A 14,827-nucleotide genomic window follows, 5' to 3' on the forward strand; every position below is an offset into this window, starting at 1 on the left:
TCTGGTTTCCAGGTTTTTTTGTGGGAATTGCACCTGCTTCTCATTAAATGCTAGTACATTTTTACTAATTCTGCTTGCTGGAGAACAGGAAGACTGAATATGCTAAAAATACAGGATGACTGCTTTTATCTAGTTATTTACCATTCACAGTGGCTTCTGAATGTGAGTTGGTTTTATTTAGTAGAGCATTAGCCATAGAAACATTAAGGAATTTTTATTCCTTCTTGTAGGGATTGTCATTTAAACATATAACAAATCAATTTACAATTCATTAACACTAAAAAAGAAAATCAGCTCTTTAACTTTTAGAATATGTATGAAATCCTTGAGCTGACTACAAGGTTATATTCATTTGTAGAATCTCTTCCCAAGCAAGCTATAATTACCACTAAAGTTAGTTTGGTAATTGCCACCCTCTCCTCCCCAACGCCCACCTCCACCTCCACCTCCAAATGGCAAACTGCTTTGTCAAGCCAGCTTCTTGGTCGTGAGCCTCTGAATTAACAAGAAAGGGATGTTCTCTAATTAACCAGGATATAGAGATAATGTGTGAAGCACATTGTTTAACTATTTAAATTCATCTTTACTTCAAGTTGACCAAAAGTATGAATAAGGGACTTATCAATCTATGTCCCGCTCTCAAGAGGGCAGAAAGGGTTTAAGTGAGTATATTATAAACTAAGAGGGAAGTTTAGGGCTATTTCTCTAAGGCTCACAAGATTTTTCAGTGGTCTGTGGACTCTGCATTAGAATGTTCCATCCTCACTCACCGAAGTTCTGACTCAGAAGGTCCAGGTTAGAGCCAAGATATATGCATTTTTAGCAAGGTTCCCTAGTTGCTTTTTTTTTTTTTTTTTAATAATACGTTTGAGGCTCACTACACTGGTAGAGAGTAGAAAGCTGAGACAGCCACTACCAGCCATGGGATGAGCTGTAAACACTGTGAACAGTTGCGGAGAACTGGATCCAAACACCTGGACAGATGACATATGCTGAGCCTTCTTAAGATGCACTGCAGGGCATTTAGTGCTGAAATACAGAGGAAAAAGATCCCCCTGAGGTGTTATTATCTGTTTTCCGACTAATGGTTTAGCATTAACTAAACCAGATGTGCCCAGCAAGAAAAAGTAACCTAAGGTAGTCGAAGAAGTAAAAGAAAGATAACAAACTGATGTTTAAGAAGCCATGGATAAGTTAAATAAGTAACCAGGTAGTCAAAATGGGAACCAAATTTTTCCCCTATACTACCTATATTGTGTCGACAAAAAAAAAGTGATATTAACACCATAAATCCAATTGGATACCATGAGTTATGTAATAGTAGCCACTAGATTGCATTTAGATTGTTCAATCTAACACCAAAACTCCCAGTAAGTTACAAAGTATTGTGAGGAATATGGACCAGAAGTTAAGATTATCTGATCTCTTTTCCCTCAAGTCTAAACTCTAGGAAGTCAAGAAAAGCACAGTATTCAGAATCGTTGTCACGTTTAAGTATACCTAGAATGCTTCACCGGCAGTATTTCAGGAAGTCCTAATCTTCTCACAGGTGCGTTATCTAGTAGCAGAAGACCGTAGGCAAAAAGTAATAAAAGAAAGCAACAGGCAAAGCAGAACCCATGAAGTAAATTCTGCTAATCATGAGCATTTTATCACCTCCTCTAAACTCACTCTATTTTTCTTTGTCTGATTTTGAGATTTTCTTGCAAGAGCATGTTTCTACAGAAACCCAGCCGACACTCCAGATAATATGATTTTCAAAATCAAAAGTAACAAAATCAAGTATCATCCATCCACTATGCCATGCATGTGTATTTATCTTTTAATCCCTACTAATTCATGTTCAACAAAAGCTTTCTGTGTGGTTATTACCCATAAAAGCATACCTAAGGTATTTGGGAAGATACACAGATGTATAAGAGATGATCTCCTGTCCCCCAGGAGCCAGACATCTAACCTGGAAAACAAGAAACCAACCAGCAAAACCGAGGAATATCCACAGGGAGTCTGTTACTTCTTCAGATGCCGGAAGAAGTTGCAAATGACTGTGTATTCAGACATTCAAGTTTTCCGGCCATCCCTATTCATCCTCCTAACTGCCAGTGGGCCCTGAGCCCTCCACCCCTTTCAGAGAGAGTAGCAGCTACACAGCCAGTGATCAGATTTGGGCCTTCGATTCCCACGCTTTCCTCCAGGATAGACGGGGGTCCTTTCCAGGATCATGTGCAGTCTGGCTATGGAAGCAACTGCAAGAACAGGAAAGGCTGTTGTCCACTGTCATCTTCCCTCACTCTGCCATGGGGTCTGTTCTTTATTGCCTGAGAATTTCTGGCCTGAGGCATGAGTTTAGAAAACCCAGTGCCCAGCGCTAGTACAAAGGGTCCAGGAGGGGCCTGACAGGCTTGCTCGTTTGGAGGAAAGGCGCCTTCCTTTCTCCTCCATGTCCTGAACCAGATCAGATATGAAGTGTATGGGTTATTAGTGAATAGATGAACTGATGAAACATTTTACAGAGATATAATCAATATGTTTTCTCGGACCTGTCAGCTCACTCTCTATTAAAGCACCAGCTCGTTTTACATTAACAGGTAAATAATTTTTTTTATTCCAAGCACTCAAAGCTATAATGGGGGGTAAGGAGGAGTGGGACAAAAAGAGAAAAGACAATTGAATTTAAGTAATTAACAAGAATGACTACTTTAGTATGTCAGTCCTTGTTTTAAATATACACAAGATGTGTAATTACTAAAATACTTTACTAAATCAATCTTTTATTTGTTGCAGTACGTTTCCCAGGAATTAAAACTTACATAGATCCAGATACATATGAAGACCCATCCCTAGCAGTTCATGAATTCGCAAAGGAGATTGATCCCTCAAGAATTCGCATTGAGAGAGTCATTGGGGCAGGTAAACATAAAATCATACTTTTGAAGATAAGATTCTATGATGATTTTATAACTGTGTACCAACATAATACTTTAAACCTTAGCCATTTTAGTCATTGAAAAATTTTAAGAAATGAGAAGTAAAATAATCTTACATATGTTATTTTTTAAAAGTATTTTAAGCACCTAAATTCATTTTATAAGCAATGAGAGAATTCACAAATGTTATTTCTAACTCCTGTCGTCTTCTTTCAGTATGAAGATAACTATAATGAAACTAGAGTGATGCAGGAATTTATTTTGAAGATACAACTTGAGGAACTTTTCATAAGTTATTATAGATTTACTCACACCCCAACATACCCTATAATTGGTATTCATATTGATAACCCTGAGGCCTTGCAAGATCCAGAAGTGCTCTGAAAATCATTGAGGATAAAATTAGCTTCTATATAGTTTTATATCATTTTGATGCTAATTAGTGATTTTCCCTATGCAGAATGTTCAAATAACACTGTTTTATTCAACTATTCAGGATAAATACAAACTTATTGTGAATTAGCTCCCAAGAGTTCACTCTATACATTACTTATGGTCAAAGCCTTCCAGTCTATGAGAAGGAGAAGGAAAGAGTTCAGTCTTCTTTTCTTTGCGGGGTGGAGGGTTGTCTTTAAGGCAGTAACATGGAAATTGCAAATATGTCTATTAACATCTCAGTGGTCCAAATGCACCTACCTGAGCACAGAGAGGGAGAATTTGACATATACTCTCTGACTAGAAAGCCATGCATGCAGCTCAGAAGAGATGGGAGAAGTGTAAGTAGAGAAGGGACATGGGATCGTGAATCGGGGTATTGGTGTTCTCTAGATGCTGAATATCTGTGTGATCCTTTGGCCAGAGCAGAACATTCCAAAGCATGACCATTCCAGCCAGGTATTATGTCTTCACGAGGGCCAAAGAAAGCAGCTGATTATCCTTTGTCTCTTTCCAAAGCCCTTCTTTGTCAGAGGACCAGCTGCATAGTCTGCAGGGACCAATGCAAAACTGACAATGTAGAGTGTCTTGTTAAAGTTATTAAGAATTTCAAGACAGTGATATCAGAGCTTCTAGCAAATGACAGGCCACTTCTAAACTCAAGATTCTGCATGACGACTCCTATTAAATGGACTCTGTTGCCCAGATACACAGAAAATCTAGCACCATACAAGAATTCCAGAGACATTTAGAGAGTCCTTCCATGTATCACTTTATTCCCTAGGCAAAGCGGACCATCTCATCTCTTGCAAGGCCAGATCTCCCTTTGAAAGCTGACACAAGGGGCCTATACACTTAATCCTAATGCTCACAGCTGAAGAGGTTGTCTTATCAGAAAGATTAAGAACCTGGAATGAAACCAGATTCTGTATTCTCTTCTGTTGAACATAAAGCACATCAATGGGCATTAAAGGTATAATTGAAAGAGTGATTGCATTATATGCATTTAGTTTGGGGATTCATTTACTTAAGACAGCAAAGAGAGGAGAGAGGAGGCCAAATAATTCCATTGCACCTACATTTGGCTTTCTTCCTCGGGTCCCCAAGAAAAAGTGGCATGTCCTTTTATACTGCAGTGTTCAGTCCTCGCATAGATAACTAGAAGCCTTTTCCATTTACAGCCCTTTGTACATAAATTAAATGCCAGTGTCTGAAATCATAATGTTGAGAAATAAAATCAAATATCTAAGTATTAACAAATAAATTACTTTCATTTTTAGTTTTTAGGTTTCCTTCAACCAACATGTAAATTTTGTTCTAAAAAAGTATAATATATTTCCAAAGCAAACAGTTAACTATTAGAGACTATTTTATAGCATATTCCTTCTACTCTTGTCTCACCTCTACTCAGTTGTATTGGGACCCCTCTCATTTGGCAAAAACAAAATAGCTAAACCATGTAGTAAGCCCTATACATCAGTATCTCTTTTTTATATTTATTTACCTTTGATTATGTCAACTTTCAAAAAATAAGCTTTTTATTGTCCATCTTCAGAAAAATCATAAAAATGCCTATGAGGCACAGTTGTAACATACCTTCCTCTTTGCATTTCTGGCCAGTACTACTTTGTTAATTAAACCCATTTGTGTCATGTTCTTAAAATTCTATTTGAATGTGGAAAAAAATTAATGAATGTGTGGACATTTCTCATAGCAGCAGTGTGAAAAAGGCACTGTTTGGTCAAACTAAAGAAGAATTAATACAATTATGTTAACATCTGTGACATAATTACATAACTGGTTACTTACCCAACATTTTACTATAAATACTTAGGTTGTTTCATATCCTTTATTTTTCCCCACCTATTTGTTTCTTCTCAGACTCCTACTTTCTCATTATCTGTGTGCATTAGGTATTCCCCCTTGGAAATGTAAATTAAATGACTTAATGGCAGTGTAGACACTGGACAGAGGTGTGTTAGAATGGAGGAGATGGGAGAGAGGCAAGGTATGAGGTCTTAGTAATTGTCAAGGGAAAGATATTTAGGTCTAATTAAAGCACTCAGAGTAGAGAGTAGCCATAGAGAGAATACCTAGATTCACAATTCATTACTGAGGAAAAATCTTTTTTGGTGAAGAAATAGTTAAAAATGTTGTCCTGGGCTCTGTCCAACAGTAGTGAAATGAATGTTCCAACTTTATGCAGAGAAGAGCCTACATAGTCAGGCTGTGGGTAGGCAGCAGGTGTAGTTAGTAGGCCTCTGAGTTTTGGGGTTCCTTCAGTGGGATTAGATTCTAAATGAAAGTGAGTAAAAAAGCTGAGGGTTGATAAAGCCTGTGTTCTCTACAGGCTCATGCTTTTGATTCAGATCAGGTCTGGATAAGGATGAGTGGCCCAGTTTAAATAGTTTCCAAAATTGACTTCAGTTTGAAAGTTAAGTTGAAACAGAGCTTTAGAGTCAAACAGAATAGAGTTGAGTGGTGATTCTGCAATTTAACAGTTGCATGATTTGAGTCAAATTCTGGGTGTCAATTTCCTTATCTGTAAAATGGGCATATACTACCTATACTACCTATACTACCTTCTGGGGTTGTTGTTAGGCTTAATTCAGATATATATGTATAAACACCTGGCATTAAGCACAAGGTATGCAATAAATCATCTTCACCCGTCTCCCCTGGTGTGTTTTATCATTGAAGCCTTAATATAAATAGAAATTGAATTTTAAACTTTGATAATGATAATGCTTACACTGGCTACTTCCCTTTGGAGATTCTTTAATTCTGATAATGAATAAAATTTGTTTTTTATTAAAACAAATGATTAAAATTTGTTTTTTATTCAGCACCTGCTCAAGGCCTGGCCCTGTCTTAAGTACTTTTCATATATTTTCTTGTAAAATTGTCACCATAACCCCATGAGGCAGATAGTATTATTCTTATTTATAGATGAAGAATGAGGTCAAGAAGATTAAGTGACTTGTTCAACATTATAAGTCTGGGTAGTAGAAGACCTGGGGTTTAAACCCAGATAAGACGGACTTCTAAAGACTACCTACCATTCTTAACCAATATGTTATATTGTATCTGTATTACTAGTTCACTTTATTCTTCCTCAAACCAAAAACACTTGCGTCCATAAAAGGTATCAAATGTGCTTTAAAAAGAAACCGTTCCTAATTTTAAAAATCTCAGTTTAAAGATATTTAATATCTTATTGAAACAGAAATTTTAATCTTCTGAGAGACAATCAGGAAATCGTTTTGATGAAAGAATATTGAATTTCTTACTCTGTATAGATATTTAGAGAATAAATATGTTTTGTGGAGAAAAGAAAATAAATTACATTTAAATCAAAGTCTGAAAGAACCAATTATAGAGATATTCACAATCTGGAAATCACTGCAATCCTTAAAATTTTATTATTAACATTTTATCATTCATGAAAATGAGAATTTGTAGACATCAAAGGCTGTTTGTATTCTTTTAAAATTTCAAGTATCACATTAATTTGTGTATAGGTGCTCAAAAATTATGTAATACTCACCTACTCCCATTATCACAAAATATGGGAATGGATAAATATGAGAAATTTGAGAATATGGAAAATGAAAAACAATCTGGAAATAGACAAAATTATTTCTGAGGCCAAAGAAAATAATGCTTCAAATAAATAAAGAGGCAAGGGAGCATTTTCATGGTGGGTGGGGCTGAGGAGGCACTTTTATTGCAAGACTGTTATTTGCTGTTGGCCAGTGGGTCCTATTAGAATTCTTTTCCTTGTGTTTTGCTCTAAAGAACAAATGTCATTCTAATGCCAGCATTATCAAATGCCATTTATTGCTTATTTTTACATTTCTGAAATTTGCCTTCTTCTTAAATAAAGGTATGTCTTTCTAGAATATTAAAAGCCCTAATTTAACTAATGATAAGATTATTCAGAGTTAAGTAAAGCATCTTTGAGCATTTGACTTATCAATGTAATTCAAATGAACTGTCTCAGAGAAAAATTAGCAAAATATCCTGTTTGTGCTGTAAATAGCATCTTTTCTGTTTTGCTTTTTTTTTTTTTTTTTAAGAATGCTTTCCAGGCTTCTAATTGGGAGACACAATATATAATAATTAAATATTTTCTAAATTAGTTATTAGAAATGAACCCCAAAATAGCTACATTAAAGTTTTAAGAAAGAAAAGTGTGGAAATGATATCACACTTAATCTGTAATATGTCTTAACATGTTCACTGAGAAATGTTTGTTAGATGGCTAATATCTATTTATAAAAGGCACTGGGCTAATTGATGGTTTGTTTGTTTGTTTTTTCATATTAAGTCACTATGCTTATCAAAAGCATATGGAATCAACCTGTCTTCCACAACCTTTGTCCTGGGATTTTCAACTTTATTACTACCCAAATATTATGTGACAAATTCTTAGAAAATGTATTCTATATCTAGACTGAATACACACACACGTATATGTATATATACATACTTAAAGCTCCTTATCTTTATAAAAAAAATTTACTTTTTTTTAAATAAGTTTTCTAGGACACTTTTTTTTCTGGTATATCACTATTCTGTTTAGTAGTGGCAGCTTATCTTTGTTCATCAATACAGCCTTAATTTCCATGAAAATGCACATTTCCATTTAAATGAAGTGAGTAGCTCTGTTGCATAGAAGACTATCAAGATCATCTATCTTCTTTGACTCTTTGCATCATAAAATGAAATACTGTGGCCAGAGGACTGTAAAACAGAAATTCCCAGGTTAACAGAACCAAGTCAGATTAGGATAGAATCATTATTTTACACATATCTTGAGAGATAATGAGAAAACTGGTAAACTGAATTTTAATCACGGGCTGGGAAAGGTCATTGAAAGGCTTTCCGTTTTTTAGGGCAGTACTGAACCTAAACCATTATAAGAAAAACTTACCTTGCTGAGTATAATTTTGAGACATTATTCCATTGAAAAAATCATTCTTGTGTCTCTAAGCCCGTAGGGCACCCTCTTATATTTGACCTTCCCTCTTTCCCTAGTCTCGGTGGAAATGCATAATATCGCTCCGTCATTCATATTCTATTCCTTTATCTATACAGAACTCATAATTGCCTCTACTATCAGCCTTCTCTTCTCTTGGCTTAGTGTCACCATATTTTTCTCTTCCTGGAATAGTCCAGGAAGTTTTAACTATTGGTTTCTCAGCAACCATCTGCAGGTAAAAGAAAGTCAAAAGGACAACAAAAAAGATGTAAAAAGGGAATGACAAAATCAGTGACTTATTCAGCCTAATATTTGGTTCTAATATTGCCACCTCCTTTGAGGTCATAGTTGTACTTGCTAATGTGCAGGCAAAATGCCACTTTCCTTGCCACTCCTAATTCTCTCCTGCAGTCCCCCAAATAGCCTTTCTGGAATCTACTCTTTTTTTTTTTAGTTATCATAAAGGAACTCTTAGCCCCTCTATTATTTTTGTTCCTCTTCTATAGCTATATTGTATTTTTTTGCAACATGACAAAAGAAGCGTAGGCAGTATTCCAGATGCAGTTTCACAATTCACTTTTTATAAGAAACTTGTGTTTATGGCCTGTTTGCCTCTGTATTGGATGAAATGATCTTCTCAAATGCAAATGTTGTTCTTGTCCATCAATTTAAAGGATTTATGGTAGAAGTCAGATTAATTTTCTTTTCTATTCTTAGAAACTCCTTTGCCCATCCAATTAGACTGAAAATAAGATCAACAGTAGGTTCTGGCAAGACTTTTGTGCCTTTTACTCATGAATTTCATAGCATTCTAAATCAAATGATGTAATGAAAGATGGGCTTTTATCCATTCTCCCTAGACATTAGAATATGAATAAAAAGAACAGATAGGAGCCGGACAGACCCAGGCTTGAATCACAGTTTTACTGTTCACTCCATAACCTTCAGCAATTTACTAATCTCTCAGAAATTTGGTCTGTTTAACTATAAAATGAAATAATAGGGATCCCTGGGTGGCGCAGCGGTTTGGCGCCTGCCTTTGGCCCAGGGCGCGATCCTGGAGACCCAGGATCGAATCCCACGTCAGGCTCCCAGTGCATGGAGCCTGCTTCTCCATCTGCCTATGTCTCTGCCTCTCTCTCTCTCTCTCTCTCACTGTGTGCCTATCATAAATAAATAAAATAAAAATAAATTAAAAAAAATAATAATAAAATAAAATGAAATAATAATAATAATAATAATAATAATAATAATAGCTATCTTGTAGGATTAATATAAAATTTAGAGATGATACATCCTGAGGCCATGTCATACAGTAGACACTCAATAAAAGGGCAGAAACATGACTGTCAGGTTAAAAATAGTTTCTATATTCAGTTGAAATGACTAAGAAAAAATGGTACTCTATACTCCCAAAACACTTTTGATATAAATTGCCATACAGAATTCTACTGTAGATGGAATGATATACATGATTTTTAGAGTTAGTTGAAAATTAATAATTAAAAAAGAAGTTTTATTTTTGTCAATACATTAAGAGTTTTATTTTTGTTGATACTTTAAGAGGCACGCCCATATGAATAAATTCTTTCCTTTTTTGTTTTTCTTTCTTTTTTAACATTTAATTCATATTTTAATTTTTATTTATTTTTTTAAAATATTTTATTTATTTATTCATGATAGAGAGAGAGAGAGAGAGACACGCAGAGACACGGGCAGAGGGAGAAGCAGGCTCCATGCAGGGAGCCCAACTTGGGACTCTATCCTGGGACTCCAGGATGGCTCCCTGGGCCAAAGGCAGGTCCTAAACCGCTGAGCCACCCAGGGATCCCCCTTTTGTTTTTCTTTTTAATTAAACTCAAAACTTAATTCCCTCTGTATCTTGTAAGGCTATATTATATGTGTTTGTGTGTGTATGTTTATTTTTAAACTTAACAAGACATACAATGAAATGACTTTAACAAAAGACAATTTACTTTAATATCTTAATGTAAAGCCAATGTAAACTGGACTTATAAATTTATTCCTGGTACATCTAAAAATTAATAGGTTGACTTATCATCAAAGATAGGACTATATATCAATTTCATAGATTTTCAGTTAATTCTATTTACGTCTATTTCAACACTCCACATCTTACATAGGAGACCATTTAGGGTGCATCTGCTATCTTACATATGCACTTCCCAGTCATGCAAGATGCCTCATCATAGTAGTTGTTGGAGAAATACTTGTAAATAAATAAAGAGTAAATAAGTAAACGACTAGAAAAATATAGAATTATACCTAAGTAATTATGTTAAATGACTATACCTATCTGGTAATCAGCAAAAATCCTAATATATTTGGAGGGTAAGTTAAAGCACAACACAATATAATATAAAATTAAACACAATGTATATATAAAGTAAAAGTAAGAGGGAAGAACAAATATATAGAGGACAATTGTGAATTATAATAATCGCAGTACTTTGTGTTAATAGTTACCCTGACAAGGCAGACCAAAATCATAGAACTTATTATATGCCTTTGTATTTGTATAGTGAAATACAGAATCTTACAGAAAAGATTACATTGTAATTTTACTTTCTGTTGAGGTTGTGTAACAAATGAGGTATTACTAAGAACTTAGTAAGTTTCCAAGCTTGGATAAATATTTGGTTAATTATTGATAAAATATTTGCGAAAATGCAGAAAACTTGGCATCTGTTTTCAATACAGGACTCCAAGGAGATAGGGAAACTCTGGGCACATTTTGTATAGAAAGAAAAAAAAAAAGATCCATTCCCTTAAGGCTAAGAGCCACAAGAAAACCTACACATCATCAATTTTTGCCCCTTATATTTCATTAGTCATCTCTTGCTCCAGAACAAATCACCCTAAAACTTAAAACAAGAATACGTATTATCTTACAGTTCCTGTGGGTCAGGAATCCAGGCACAGCTCAGTTCCTATAGGATGGCTGCAAGGTTGCTGTGAAGGTGCCAGCTAGGGCTGTTGTCTCATCAGAAGCTCAGATAGGCAACGATATACTCCCAAGTATATGTATATGACTGCTGTCAGGATACAGTTCCTTGAGGGTCGTTGCCCTGAAGGCCTTAATTTCTCACTGCCTGTTGGTTGGAGAACACCTTCGGATTCCTGCTATGTGGGCCTCTCCAGCATGGTAGCTTATTTCATTAAAGCCCTCAAAGAAAGTCTGCTGGCAGGATAGCGTTCTACATTGGTGAATAATGAAATGTGAATTAAGACCATAAATCTTATTACATGATTTGCTTATGTCCTACTGTAGTTCATTTAGCATGAGGTAATTAGTTCATTGTTCCCATAGTGATGCTTGTGTTCTGAGTCTATGTGTTTAACTAATGACTTCAGTCTTTGTAGCCTGTCCAAGTTATCTTTTGCTATGTGAGCAAACCATCCCAAAACTAAATGGTTCAAATAATAATCATTTCATTCACTCATAATTCTCTGGATCAGCATTTTGGTTTAGGGCCCTGCTAGAGCTGGAGGTTTTTGTCTTCTGGTTTCACCTAAGGTCACTCCTATGCATGATAGCTCAACTGGACAGTGTTGCTATTAGGTAGTTGGTCTAGGGGGATCTGGTTCTATAGGGCTTCTCCTTCTCCATAGGTCTACGTGTGACAGTCTCAAGTCAGTGTTGTAAGCAGATAAGAATGAAAAGAGTTGTAAAGTCTCTTTAGACTTTGGCCCTGAACTCCTCCAACCTAATTCTGACACTTGATGTTGGTCAAAGCAAGTCACAAGGCCATTCCAGATAAACAGGTTCTACTTTTTGATGAGAGAAACAGCAGAATCACATCACAAAGGACATGCACACAAGGTTGGGAAGAATTTGTAGTCATGTTTATAATTATATATAGATGATTATCTGAAAAAAATGAATCATTATTTGTTAAGCCTAGCATGGATAACCGGTTATGAATTTATTTGCTATTTTATTTCTTTTTTTATAATTTTTTTTAATTTATTTATGATAGTCACACACACACAGAGAGAGAGAGAGAGAGAGAGAGAGAGAGAGAGGCAGAGACATAGGCAGAGGGAGAAGCAGGCTCCATGCACCGGGAGCCCGACGTGGGATTCGATCCCGGGTCTTCAGGATCGCGCCCTGGGCCAAAGGCAGGCGCCAAACCACTGCGCCACCCAGGGATCCCTGCTATTTTCTTTCTATGGCCATTTTTGCTTTGCACTCCTAATGAATGATACTCATGTTTTCCTTATTTAGTGACTACTAGGTAATCTGCCTTGGGTTAGGGACTTTGAGGTTTATGAAAATGAATAACAAAGGAGCTCAGGCTTAGGAAGGACATGGAGTCAGTCCATTAGGCATAGAACCCTTGATTTTGACTCAGGTCATGATCTCAGAGTCATGAGATTGAGCCTCGGGTCAGGCTCCACACTGGGCATGGAGCCACTTAAGATTCATTCTCTCTCTCTCTCTCCCTCACCGCCCTCAGCCCATCCCTACCCTTTTTACTCTTTCCTAAAAGAGAGAGAGAGAGAGAGAGAGAGAGAGAGAGGATGTGAAAGAAAGTATAATATGTAAGGTAGAGAAGTAGAAAAGAGAAAGAAGCATTGCAAGTGGACAGAATGTGTGTATAAGACACTATTGACATTCAAAGACTCTAGAGATCACCTCAGACTTAGCAGTTAGATTGCATTAGATAGCACTTGAAAGGTAAGAAATGCCAAGATGAGGGAATCAGGTTAGTCTGGGAAAGAGAGAAATGGTAGAAGAAGAGGTGTGGAGATCGCAAGGAGGAATTTTGGACAATTTCAAGAGATTTTAGAATTAGATGTCACTGGCTGTTTCCTATATCTAATTTCTCTTCAAAGTGCAGGCTCTTCCTTTTTCTTGAAACAAATATAACTCTAGGCCTGTTTCATGGCCGTTAATTGAAATGTCCTTTTTAGTTTGGTGACTTTTTAGTTTTAATGACATACTTTAAAATGATTAAAGAAAGAGGAATTGTTGCTTTTATTGGGCAAATAATAAAAATAAAATATAAGGCCTTTGCTTCATCATGACTGAAGTTCGTGAGAAGCAAATGAGATAAAGTGGATTCTAAGTGACCATCCAACCTTTATCAAGACATCACCAGTGACCGTGTTCACTGCCTCACCAGGCAGCACACTCCCTTGGGAAGAGTACTAATAAACAGAGAATCTCTGCAAGTAAAAATGTGCATTTGATCTTAGAACACGACCCACTGGTACTTGTTCTGCCAGATTTATACAAAGTAACTCCTCCAATCCTTCCACACACACACCCCCATGACCCCTCAGATGTTTGAAGATAACATGTGAATCTCATAAATCTTTCTTTTCCAGTCTATGTTGTCTATACCTTCCACCCATTTCCATTTCCATCTGACTGTGATGTCCGGATACTGCGTCACTCTCATAACCTTCTCTGGGGAGCTAGAGTTCTTCTCTGAGTCTTTTTAGAATTGAACCCAATCATCCAAATATTTCTCTGATTAATGCCGAAAACATAGGGCTAGCACCTCTCCTGCCGTGCCTCAGTTAATGCAGCCTGAGTTTGCATTTTGCTTTTTGAACAGCTGCCACACACGGTTGGCATAGGGAGTGCTTGCTGCCAGCTTATCCCTGTGGCCTTTCTCGGATGAGTTGCCCCTACACAAGACTTGTCTCTATATGTGACCCGCTGATGGTAGGATGGTGAGTGCAAGGCTATGTTTTATTTATACACTCACACTGTGTATCTATATAAATCCTAGATCTTCTCTAGCTATTCACACTGACATATATTTTCTCATATTTCCATTTAATAAATATTCCAATTAATTCCAATTAAATTTTATCATGTTTGTGTAGCTGGATCTTCTTAAACTCTCTGGGTCTTCTTTCATTGCAGCTCAGCCTGCATAATGCTGGTCCTTTCCAGCATCATCTGAGTTTGTTCTGCCTTGAAGTTTAGCTATGTATCCCTCTCATGACTGAGCTCAGAGCTCCCCGCATGGCAATTGTTAATACACTCTGTAGTTTCCTGCTTTAGGAGGATAACTGCGTCTGCGTTGTTGGAATTTGGTACTTTAGGGACACCTATCCCTCCCTTATTATAGAATCTCTGATCGTGGAATCCACCCAATCCATGTGCAGGTTTTTTAAACTGCCCCCCTGATGTTGAATGGCTATAGTCCTGGCTAGGGCCTGTTTCCTAGGCTTTTAGATATCTTGGAATGAAAATGGCCAGTTTGGGGGCACTTGGCTGGTGCGGTTGGTTGAGCACCTGACTCTTCCTTTGGGCTCAACTCATCTCAGGTTGTGAGACTGAGCCCCACATCGGGCTCCACGCTCAGTGAGGAGCGTGCTTGAAAATTTTCTCTCTCCCCCCACCTCTGCATCTCCCACTACACTCCCTTTTTCTTTTTCTCTCTCTCTCTCTCACTGAAATAAATAAATAAATCTTTTTAAAAAATACTTATTTATTCAC

The 14,827-nt window shown here is 36.6% G+C and overlaps 1 protein-coding gene across 1 annotated transcript in view; it reads left to right on the forward strand.

Annotated features, from left to right (window-relative positions):
- LOC129520989 (ephrin type-A receptor 6-like) overlaps positions 1–14,827 on the forward strand; it is a 727,437-nt gene that overhangs the window by 616,217 nt on the left and 96,393 nt on the right. The window contains 1 exon segment of the mRNA XM_055342191.1: positions 2,785–2,910. Within this exon segment, the coding sequence (XP_055198166.1) occupies positions 2,785–2,910 (126 nt within the window).

This window comes from Nyctereutes procyonoides, unplaced genomic scaffold (genome assembly GCF_905146905.1).
Source record: "Nyctereutes procyonoides isolate TBG_1078 unplaced genomic scaffold, NYPRO_anot_genome, whole genome shotgun sequence".
NCBI lineage: Eukaryota > Metazoa > Chordata > Mammalia > Carnivora > Canidae > Nyctereutes > Nyctereutes procyonoides.